This window comes from Lepisosteus platostomus, chromosome 2 (assembly GCF_059453375.1).
Source record: "Lepisosteus platostomus isolate fLepPlt1 chromosome 2, fLepPlt1.hap1, whole genome shotgun sequence".
Classification (NCBI taxonomy): domain Eukaryota; kingdom Metazoa; phylum Chordata; class Actinopteri; order Semionotiformes; family Lepisosteidae; genus Lepisosteus; species Lepisosteus platostomus.
The window spans coordinates 3,559,126-3,570,903 of record NC_142612.1 but is presented as its reverse complement, the minus strand read 5'-3'; the positions used below and the strand labels follow the sequence as shown (position 1 = coordinate 3,570,903).

The window sequence follows — 11,778 nt, the reverse complement described above, 5'->3', positions numbered from 1 at the left end:
CGGGATGTGTCTTTTTTATAAGTATAGGATATGGTAGCATTACAGAATAGATGTCACATTGTCTGTCAAAGCGTTCAGATCAGAAGAAACATATTGACCGAACATGTCAGAGGAAAATATAGTAAAGGGCTCTTGATACTTCAAGCCTCTTGTGTCCCTGGGTATCCTAGTGGGATACTGCTGCTCATCGCGTATGACTTGGCCGTGTGTTTCCAGATCCCTCGCAGTCACAAACAGACTAGCATCTGTCCATCCTGTTGTTGTTTTTTGCTCAGCTGGCTATGTTCTTTGTTTCATCTCCTGGACACGTGGTTATAAAAGTTCCCAGTTAGGTTTATGTCACAATGAGGTCTGGTTTCCATTAAAAGCACTATGAGCTATAAAGCCGCTTCTTCTCAAAAACCTCGTTTGATGCCCGTGTGATGAAACAACAGCACACGAAACCTATATTCCAGGACTAAAAAATATTCAGGAACCACTGCCGTCATTCTAAAGTATATGACTAAATTTTAACCACAAGACAAACAACTCTTCTCCTGAATCAATATGATTCTTTCAAGTGGGTAACTCATTACTTTTGAATCTGTTGTTGAGGTTGAGACCACTACTGAAAATGAAGCATTTTTTGGTGGCTCCTCTGTTGGCGTTTTTTCTTATCGAGAATGGATTTTTCACATCGACAAGGTACTGTAAGTCGTCTTGATTTTATAACTGCTGATTGAGAAAGGAAGGTTATCCTGGAAATCTTCTGGAAGATATAAACTATCCTGAATGAAGGTCCTAAAATGTAGATATGCTTTGTAATACACAACTGGACCTTACCAGATGGTTTGTGATGTAAAGCTAGAGAATGACAATGATTTTAACTCTGTAAAAAGCTGATAACAGTAGAGGCTATTGTCTGTTATATAGCAGTAACAAATGGTGGTTAGAGCCAAATCGATACTCCCTGAGCAAAGTTCGAGCTCAGCCCTTAAGTCATTTTTTTTAACAGGGAGTAAGTACAGTATAACACCAATCTCAGCTTGGTCCAGGTAAGATTTCTAGACATTCTAATATCAAAGGATGGATAAAGAGCCAATTGTGACCTCAAATCGGGTTTCATATTTTTGGTTTAGAATTTTCACCAGCTTTTAATGTATTTAATATACTCATAGAACATGAATTGATTTCCATTGCACACATTTGTGTTTCTTTAATTATAAGGAATAGGTACTTACACCCTTTCCATAAAAAATAATGACAATAATTGATTGCACTTTTATTATTTTTTACTGTTATTTCTTAGTAAAAGATCACAATAGTTTCCAACTTCCATCCTGAATTGTTGTGAATCTCTAAACCCAATGAACCACGAAGCTTCTCTGCTGTGGTGTTCAGGGTTAAATTTGATTCCCATTTCTCCCTTTTAAAGCTCTAAATGGTTTAGTCCCAGTGTATGTTTGTGATCTCTTCTCTCCATCGACTCCTCAGCACTCTGGACTGGAGTCTTTTCTATTTTCCCATTCTGAAAAAATGACCCACTGCATCCACAAGTCCTAATGATGATGATGATCCACTTACATTGTTGCACAGAGTTCCCTCTGCGCATTTGACACCTCATAGGAGATTTGAAGCTTTTCCTCTATTTATTGTCCATTTGGTAGGAGATGAGTGCATATCATGTGACACGTTAGCACCATTTTCCATGTTTCTGGTTTGTTCAGAGATGGTTAAATTCTAGACACTGGTGTCTTCCTCTACGTCCATTAAATTCTGGATTGGATAGGTCCTGTTCTCACTCAATACTCACGTTAAGTGATAACTCTAATCACCATAAATCAGCAACAGTGGATCAGTAGAGCTGATTTACCTTCAGATTAAAAGATGCTGCGGCCCGGCTAGCTCTTGTCAGTAGAGCACGAGACTCATAATCTCAGGGTAGTGGGTGCGGGTCCCATGTCGGGCACCAGGTCCTCCGGGTTGGAGGTTGGGCACAAGGCTAACAGCCCTGTTCCGTAAAAACAAAATGTTATGATAACAGCAACAGGATGTTGCTGCCCCTAAGTGCCGGAAAGGCATAACAGGCAAAATAGGGTACGAAATACTACCCTCCCTTTTCTCCTTTTGAGCCTGGCCTGTCCTGCCATCATACACACGGTGGATTCGCAGCCCAGGGCCCTCAGCGCTGGTGAGAGGAGCCTTGGGGAGGTGCGGCTGATACATTCTCGGCGTAGTGCCAAGGGGCTCCTGCTGCCACTGTCTGCTCTTGTACTTCTGGAGTTCATGGGGGTGGAAGAAGGGGAGTAACTGGGAGTCGGGGAAGTGTTTTCATTCTTGCATTGCAATGTATTTGTTATATCTGATTAAAAAAAATAGTTATTCTGATTAGTGCAAGTTCTTAGTCTAAATCCCTTCTTTCAGTCCAGTCACTCTGGTCAGTGCATGCTGAGAGAGTGAAGTGAACATCATAGCTGAGAACGGTTTTTATTTTTGTCTCGTATAGAAATTAGCTTCTGTACTACTACTCCTGAAGCCCAACATGACAATCAACCAACTACAACCTAAAGGAAGTCGAAAGATTTACTGACTGGGGCTGTTGTAAGCCGCTAGGAGGATGTAGCTGTTAGCTTTTTCTATTTTGCATGTCTCTGAAGCAACTATATCTTATCACACAGGAATCAAGCATCTGATAAAGTTTTTTCAATTACTGTGGCAACGGAAGAAGAAGCTGCCACTATCAGGAACGTGTCCAGCCACCCTGAGGTAATATACAGTACAACACCCTGCATTCATGCACTTGACCAATGTGAATGTGAATGACCTGATCTGTATGGTTTACCTAACCCTAGAAGTGAGAGAGAAAAAATGCATTAACTACTGTACAGTATGGTGCAAAATGATCCTTTCTTAAATTAAATAGTTTATCAAGTTTAGAAGAGGTGGGATGTGGCCTAAGTCCAAAGCTGACAAGTCCAAATAACCCTTTGCTTCAAGCACGATCTCTGCTTGAAGTGCTGGAACTCCCTGGTTTTATCATTTAAGCAAGCCAACGAGTGTGTACTCTCTACCAAACACTGGGACTGCTCTTCTTGTTGCAGGTGGTATTGTGGCAGCCAGACTCCCCCCAGAACATTAAAGCTGGCACAGAAACACACCTTTACATTCCTGGCTCAAGTGTGGAGAGGATTAAAGAGCTGTTGCATCAGAATGGGGTTAAGCACATGTGTGTAAATTCATCGATTGGTTTAGAAATGCTTTTGGTCAGTGTGATGCAGCGGATGTGTTAGAGGAAACTGTGCCTGCTTTCGACTCATTGCTCTTCCTCTCTTGAGCTTTACACATCTCTCAACATGCATTTATCATAAAAAAGGGCTTGGGGAAAGAAAGCTATGCTCCATAATATTCATCAGTGAATTTCGTGGACTTTGTCTATGCCAGACCTGTTACCTTTCAGATAAAATTGATAATCTATGATTGAGATAACACGATCACATCTCTACAAGGTCTGTAAGTTGTATTAAATTGAAATATTCTTGTATGTATAGCTGTGAAATGATGTAGATGTCTTTATTGAAAGTCAAACATTGCTGTAGCTCTCCAGCCACACATGCTTCTCGTGCTTTGTCAGGTCTTACCCGTCTGTGTTGGCTTTTCAGGGTCTTGCTGGAAAATGTCCAGGAGCTGATCGATATGCAGACTAAAAATGATTCAAACGACCCTCGGAGTTCCGTGTCATTTTATGAGAGGTATCATCCTTTAGATGAGGTAGGAAAGCTTTACTTTACTTCTCTCTCACGTCTGTGCTGAATTAAAATGTGTCTGCTGCTCCCCCTCGTGGAAAACATTTTTGGCAGAAATTTTTGTCTCGATATACTGCTCTCCAATGAACAAAATTGTGCATCACGCAGGGTCAGACTATTCAGCTATTACAGGTTTCCATTTCAAAACTGAACACTGTTATATGTGATGGAAGTTGGATGTCTGCAAAACCTGCAAAGAAAGGTGCACCAGGTTTCATTTACTGATTGCATAAGTATTCAGTCTCCCATCTCGTGTAGGTCAGCCCGTGGTGCTGTGGCACTACGCAGGGTGTGTTCAGTGTGGAGGCAGAGCCCTTGGCTAAGGGTTACGTGTTGTCTTGACCACCTCAGCTGAGGCGGTTCATTTTGGATGAGCCACAGCTGTGGGTGCCGTTTAAGAAAGCGCTGTCCAGTCTGGACCCCCTGTCACAAGCGGCTCTCTTTTCTAGTCCAGTCTGGATCCTGCTGTCACAGGCAGCGATTTTTCTTTGCCCCCTTTTTTTTAAAAAAAAAACCTTCCAGGCTGACCTCCCGCCAGCGCCTCTGCCCCTGCAAACAGGGCATCGGCTTTTACCAGCGTTCGCCGCAACTCCTTCAAACCCGCCCTGCTACAGTACTAGTTACAATGCTGCTGTCAATATTTTTGCACAGGCCCCTACCAACCTGGTGCAGTGGGACAGTGCAGTTCTGACAAGTTCACTGGGGAGAGTTGATTGACTGCAATTGTCAAGCCTCACTGTACAGACTCAATTGGATTCGTCGGGAATTTACCTGTATCACTCAAGGACATTCTCTCTCTTCTTCCCAGACCAGAGCACTCTAGTGTGGCTTCGGCTTTGTGCTTCAGGTCCCTGTCCGGCTGAAACCTGAATTCTCCACTTTTAGATTAGTAGATTTTCCTCTAGGAATCACCTCATCATTACACCATCCATTACTTGACAGTCCTGACTACATTACTACTTACATCTGAGAAGACGCATCTCCTTAACATGATGCTGATCTCATAAATTCTTTCTCTCATATTAACAGAGAACCTCCTCCACAAGTCTGCTCTGTATCTCGTGAGATTTTTCAGTTATTTTTTTAAGATTAGTAAAGGCCTCTTTTGTGTCAATATCCTGACAAACACATTGGCAGCTCTTTCAAAGATACTGTTGGCTTCACAGTGGCGTCTCAAACCAAACGCCAGTCTACCAAGTGCTGGGGTGGTGTGATGTTCAATCCACTTCCTCAAGACTGACTTCGCCGAACCCAAAAGGACGAGTAAAAATTTGGGGTACACATTTTTCTATGTCTGTAGACCTCTATCTCCTACACGGCGACTGTACTGTTAAATTTGATAAAGACTCGGAGTGTTTTTTTTCTATGCTGGTTCATTTTTGCGAAGAAACTTATATTTCTACTATGGTCTGTCTCCAAGGTGCCGACAGTTGAAATGTGGCTTTCTCAGGTGGCTACATTACGTACAAACAGCAATCATTACAGTAATTGTAACCTTTCAAACTGTGCTTTTTCTGGACTAATGTAGGGGTACTGGAACAAAGGAGGATGAATATTTATGTAATTTCAAATCTTTGAGTTTTCTGTAAAAAACACATTTATTTACATAATATCAGCATTTTGTGGATTTATATTTATCAATATGGTGTAGGTATCAGGTTGTAGTAGATGTAGACAGATAAACTGATGTACTGTATAGATTCAGTACGCAGGTACAGATACAGATTAACATTTCTGACTGCTGCTGTCCAATTCACATTTCCTGAATGCAGCCCCATTAAATTGTGACTTTTTAAGATCTGTATTTTATAGTGATGGCATGCGGAAAGATGTTTTGATAAAAATGTGTGTCTTTTTGTCAGATATACTCTTGGATAAATAAAACGGCTCAAGACAATCCACATCTGGTGAGGACCATACTGATCGGCTCAACATTTGAAAAGCGTCCCCTTTACGTTTTAAAGGTAAAAAATGGTGATTTCTAAAATAAATTAATGTCACTGTATCTGAAATTAAATATATTTTAAATAAGTATTAATAATTACACTATGAAATCTTTTTAATGTTTTCCAGAATGTTATGTAATAATCAACAATTTCCTACTAGTAGTATATGTATTTTCTCTCTTATTCTTCAATGCTATTTGTTTTTTTATTATTCATTTGTAGAACTATACTTCTCTGAGGGTATTATGTTACAGGTTACATTTTCATTGAGCTTTAAACTACAACTTCCTCCCACTGAAGCTCAGCAGGTGTGAGCCTGGTCAGTACCTGGAGGGGAGACTCCTGGGAAAGCTGAGGCTGTTGCTGGAAGAGGTGTTAGTGGGGCCAGCAGGGGGCGCTCACCCTACGGTCTGTGAGGGTCCTAATGCCCCAGTATATTGATGGCACTGTACTGTAAAAAGGCCCATCCTTCGGGTGGGATGTAAAACCAAGGTCCAAGTCATTAAAAATCCCAGGGCGTCTCTCAAAAAGAGTAGAGGTGTTACCCCGGTATCCTGGCCACATTTCCCCCTGGCCTTTACCAGTCATGGCCTCCTAATAATCCCCATCTCTGAACTGGCTTCATCACTCTGCTCTCCTCCCCACTGTGAGCTTGTGTGTGGGGAGCGCTCTGGCGCATCATCCAGGTGGGGCTGCACACTGGTGGGGGTGGAGGGGATCCCCATTACCTGTAAAGCGCTTTGAGTGTAGTTTCCAGAAACGTGCTATATACTGTATGTGTAGGGAATTAATTTAATAGTTTAGGTGTAAGTCAGAAATAGTTCAGGTGGGTAGCTGCGTCAGCATGCGTAGGCTGCAAAGGAACAAGTAATAGGTTTATTCCATGCTGGAAAAAAAGAAGAAAGAGAACATAACGTTTCGGCCGTGGAGCCTTCTTCAGGTGACAGCTCCATGGCCGAAACGTTGTGTTCTCTTTCTTCTTTTTTTCAGCATGGAATAAACCTATTACTTGTAAATCAGAAATGCCCATACAACAGTGCCAGCTTTGTCGTCAGGCTAATTTCACAGTATGGGTAGAAAGTAATGAGCACTCCAGGTCTTTCCAGCGGGATTAAGTTCAGTGAAACTGATAGTGTCGCTTGTTCATGCATTTATGAAACTGCGAATTCTCAGCTGTCAGGAAGAAACCCCTCGAGAGCAATGTGGATGGACTGTGGGATCCATGCCAGGGAGTGGATCTCTCCTGCCTTCTGTCTGTGGTTTGTTCAGTATGTGAGTACACAGCATTCCTGCGACGTCACTTCAGACGTTTACTCAAGAGATCAGCTCCTGCACGAAACTGCATTTTAAGCACAGCATCAACATTGAGTTGAGAGTTTATGAGGACAGGTGTCTAATTAAGAAAAATAAATATTTTTATGAAAAAATAGGAATAGTGGACCAAACAGTTAGAATGCAACGTGACTGCATTACGTATGGGCAGTTGGGCTTTAAAAAAACAGTTAGGGAGATAGAAGATTTAAGCAGTCTTCTTCAAAACCAAGACATTTTGAATTTTGATCAAGGTATGTATTATAAACGTGAAATCAAAAAACATATTGTACATCTAGAATGAAATACATGCCTATTCAGTATAGTTTTGAGCTCCTCCAACATTTCAGTTTTCAAACACAAGAGCTGTGAAAGAGTTGTCTGGTTTTATACCCTGTTTAAGGTCCCACTGTTAATATTTTCTACACACAGCGCAGTACAGGAGCATCACAGCAAATAAAAGTACTTGTATTTTTACCCTTTTAATACTTACAAGCATTTATTCTCTGTATCAGATTAGGTTCAGTGTTGAGTCTATTTAGAAGGAATTTAAATGTGACTAATAACATTTTTAATTATTTAATGTCTTTCCTTTCTCTTTATGCATAGGTCATTCAGTTTTATAATACAAATCCTGAGATTACCCAAATTCTTGACAACATGGATATCTATATTCTTCCAGTGCTGAACCCTGATGGGTATTTGTTCACTTGGACAAATGTGAGTGTTTCTCAGTCCAGACATTATACTAATACAAATCATAACAAAGGGCTAACCGACACATATTCCGAAGACTATATTTCTTAACTATGACAAAAGGATTCATACAGCACATTTTGACATTTCATACTGATATTAATGTTTCATTATCAATATGATTTTTTCTGTTTTTCTCCACTACATTTAACAATACAACATTTTATTTATTTATTATTCATTCTTTCTTAAATGAATGACAAATAACTCAATTTGATTTTGCGCTCAGATCGTATGCCTTTTTATCAAGTCATTTGGATGACAAAGTAGAATTCAAATGTGAAAAACTGCAGTGACTCCAGTGCTCTCATCTTGGCCAAATTTCCCCCTGGCCTTTACCAATCATGGCCTCCTAATAATCCCCCTCTCTGAACTGGCTTCATCACTCTGTTCTCCTCCCCACTGAGAGCTGGTGTGTGGGGAGAGGACTGGAGCATCATCCAGCTGGGGCTGCACACTGGTGGTGGTGGAGGGGATCCCCATGACCTGTAAAGCACTTTGTATGGAGTATCCAGAAAAGCGCTACATAAGTGTAAGCAATTATTATTATGATTATTATTATTATTATGATTATTATTATTATTGACTAGAATCGAATGTGGAGGAAGAATCGCTCGCAGTACGAAGACAGTGATTGCATAGGGGCTGATCTGAACAGGAACTTTGACGCAAACTGGTGCAGTAAGTAACAAATATGACTTCTTCTGCAGAGTGATCTTACTTCACGTGCTCTCTGAAATAACTAGGTGTGTCTGTGTGTGTCTAGCTTGTCCTTTTCCCATTGTTTCTTGATGTGCTTTTCTGAAAAAAGTGGCCCTCTGCACGGGTGCCGTTACATTTTATAAAATGTTGTCGGGGGTGTGACAGGGTGTCATAAAATAGGGATATCTGGAGGCAAGCTTAATTAAAACAAACACATAAAGCAGCTGAAAGGTAAAGATGCAGTGCTCTTGCATTTACAGTGCAAGAACAAGTCGTCCAATACTCAAAAACGCAAATAAAAAGCCTCCCTGAGCTTCTCACAGGACTTCTCCAATTCCTCTCTAAAGCAGCTGGGCAGCTAAGCTGCTTGCCAGCTCCAAAGCAAAGTCTCTTTCTCATAAACTTTCACAAGCTCCAGTTGTTGCTTCAGTCTGATGATTTCTGCCCTCTCTCTCTGGTGCGACTTGCATATCAGAAGGTCGGCTCTCCTTCACCAGACAACAGATAAACAATCAAGCCCCACCTTCCTGTTTTTTAAACTGTCACCCAACCAACTGTTTTGCATCAACCACTCAGGTGACCAAGGACAGCAGGCCAGTCACGTAGGGCATTCTGGGTAATGTAGTTCAGACAAGAGTCTCCATCTTTCTGACCCTTCCACCCTCTCACAGTTGCAGTTGGCCAAAGAGGCAGGGTAGGCTGGGGACAAAGAAAAAGTGAAAATGGGAAGTAAACTGTTGTTTTGCTTTCTCAGCAGAGGGATCCTCACCAAGGCCCTGCGATGAGACCTATTGTGGGCCTTTCCCCGAGTCGGAATCAGAGACAAAGGCAGTGGCCACCTTCCTCCGTAGCAAGAAACACATAATGAAGCTCTATATCTCTATCCACTCCTACTCTCAGATGCTACTCTTCCCCTACTCCTACACCTACAAGCAGGCAGACAACCACAACGAACTGGTAGGTCATTTAGAGTCGCATCAACAGAGGCTTTTTTAAAAAAAGGATGTTTATAGGATTGAAGCTCAGTTTCATGACAATCCCAGTAAATTTGTATTTTAAGCTTGCTTTGGAAATGTGTTGCACCATTTTGTCTCACACGCACAATTCTGTTTTGTCACAGCAGATTCTTCACTTACAAAATAATAATAATAATGAATTTATTTTATAAAGTGCCTTTAGAGGTGGCACCTCAAAGCACTTTACAGAATGCCAGCAACAATAAAAAAATACACAAGATATGCACAACGAGAGGTGGCAGTAGATTGTGGTACTGAATACAGTAGGAGCAGAGGAGTAAAGAACAGAACTAGTTAAGTAAAGAAATGCCTAACAGAAAAATGTGAAACCCTAAATGAGAATGTCATAAATTAGTCACTTTGTTCGAATACAGAACACAAATTTATAAACTGACTCTTCCTTTCAGTTTACTCTGGCAAGAGAGGCAGCCTTGAAAATCAAAAGGCATTATGGGAACCACTACAGATATGGCGCTGGAGCAAAAACAATCTGTAAGTGGATGTGCTGTCTTAGATTTTTTGTAAAAGGTTTCCCTTTACCTCCAGGAACCTCCACTACCTCTTGTGTTGCAACTGAAGTTCTTGTGCAAAATGTTCCTGTAAGTTTTTTCCTTCCAGACGTCCTTGGACTCAAATCTAGCATGGATCATGAGTCAAAGGTGCATGTTTCTACCAAAGGATTTTAATTCCCAAGATAGAAAATCACCACATGACATTACCCATGTTGGGTATCCTGGTAAAAAGTCAGGAGATGACAGTTCAGTCTTTGTCATGTGTGGAGTGAATCACCCTCTCCATCACAAGTGGGCCCACTGACACAAGATAAGAGAGAGAGTGTAGAAACCACTACCTGAGCTGTGATAGCCATGCACAGATAATGAAGCCAAATCAGCCAATTGGTACGGCCAGCTCACAGAATTGACTCAATCCGTTATCTTTCATGCTCTCTGTAACGATCATATGCAGGGTGCAAAATTCTTAGACAGGAGCCGAGTGAATCCTGGTTGACAGGACAATCCTGAGATGATCCTGTTCTTTAATGGGACAGAAAAAGTCCTTGAATGTTAGGCAGTGACTGCATTCCTCAAGAAGCTGCTTTGAGAAAAATGTGCGATCAGCCTCATCCAAGAGTCATGCGGTATTGAGAATGCTGTTCGTTCTGTCTTTTATTTCAAATTAGATCTTGCACCAGGCGGGTCTGACGACTGGGCGTATGACATAGGGATCGATTACTCCTTCACTTTTGAGCTCCGGGACAGGGGCCAGTACGGGTTTCTGCTCCCACCCAGTTACATAGCGGTCGCCTGCAATGAAGCCCTCACAGCCGTGAAGTCCATCGCCACGGGTATCGTCAAGAAAATGGGATGAGCTCTAGTCATCACCGGGAGCTCTCAGAGACAGGACCGGAGCCTTCTCTCTGACCACGACAGAACTGCACCGTACTTTAAAATCATGCCACCAAGTCCCTACATTAACAGCAAGACCAACTCTTTATGAGCAGGGTGATTTCTGTTTTTAGAAAGGGTAACATCAAATATTTCATAAAACATACCCATCTATATAAATCTATAGTGGCAATAAAACAACATATTTAACTTTATTCATCAAAATAAAAAGACCTTTGTTCTTCATTGCATATTGCAGGAGCAGTTGATATTTTTGTGTCATGCAAAAAACTGCAAAATAAAATTGGTAAGTCATGCCTTGTGTAATAACAGCCTTATGTGAACCCTTGAGATCTGAATTTATTGAATGATATTGAATGTCCAAATCATAATTAGCTTTTTGTCTCAATCCTGACTAACCTACCTCACAAAACTCTGTACAAGCAGTGTAGGAAAAATCATATTCAGTACTTTTTATGGTACATACTGTATGAACATGCCAGAAAATTCTTTATTGAGGTTCTAGATGAATAAGCTGTTGTCACTAGAATAGAATAAAAGAGACAGAAGGCATTCCCTGATGGTTGTCTTCATACACTCTATGAGATATCGGGAAAAGACTTGGTCACAATCAGGAGATACAATACATGTTAAAAGAACCAACAATATACAAAGTCCCTTAAAGAATTATCTACTATTCGTATTAGAGAGACAAAACCAAGCTTGTCTTTTAACAATTCACAGTACTGTCAATAAAATGATCACAAAAAAACAGGTCGACTTCACATGGGCAGCCAATATGAAGTGTTGAAATAGGTCATCCATAACATTTACCGAACAAATGCAGTGGACCCATTGTCAGGTGTTCCTTGTCATTAAC

General features: G+C 41.1%; 1 protein-coding gene across 1 annotated transcript; it reads left to right on the top strand.

The window, feature by feature from the left end:
* Nucleotides 1–544: 544 nt before the first annotated feature.
* On the top strand, nt 545–11,215 carry cpb2 (carboxypeptidase B2 (plasma)). Its single transcript, XM_088646263.1, has 11 exons — nt 545–684; nt 2,658–2,745; nt 3,081–3,205; nt 3,639–3,747; nt 5,645–5,746; nt 6,902–7,000; nt 7,649–7,759; nt 8,386–8,476; nt 9,252–9,454; nt 9,921–10,005; nt 10,694–11,215. The coding sequence occupies exons 1-11, from the start codon at nt 614–616 to the stop codon at nt 10,879–10,881; spliced, it is 1,272 nt and encodes a 423-aa protein (XP_088502389.1). The 5' UTR covers nt 545–613; the 3' UTR covers nt 10,882–11,215.
* Nucleotides 11,216–11,778: the final 563 nt, after the last annotated feature.

Excerpts from the sequence above, each read along its gene's own strand:
- cpb2 (XM_088646263.1), top strand. The coding sequence starts at position 614 with ATGAAGCATTTTTTGGTGGCTCCTCTGTTGGCGTTTTTTCTTATCGAG. Across the intron at positions 3,748-5,644 it reads GGTATCATCCTTTAGATGAG|ATATACTCTTGGATAAATAA; the intron begins GTAGGAAAGCTT and ends TCTTTTTGTCAG. Across the intron at positions 9,455-9,920 it reads CAGACAACCACAACGAACTG|TTTACTCTGGCAAGAGAGGC; the intron begins GTAGGTCATTTA and ends TCTTCCTTTCAG.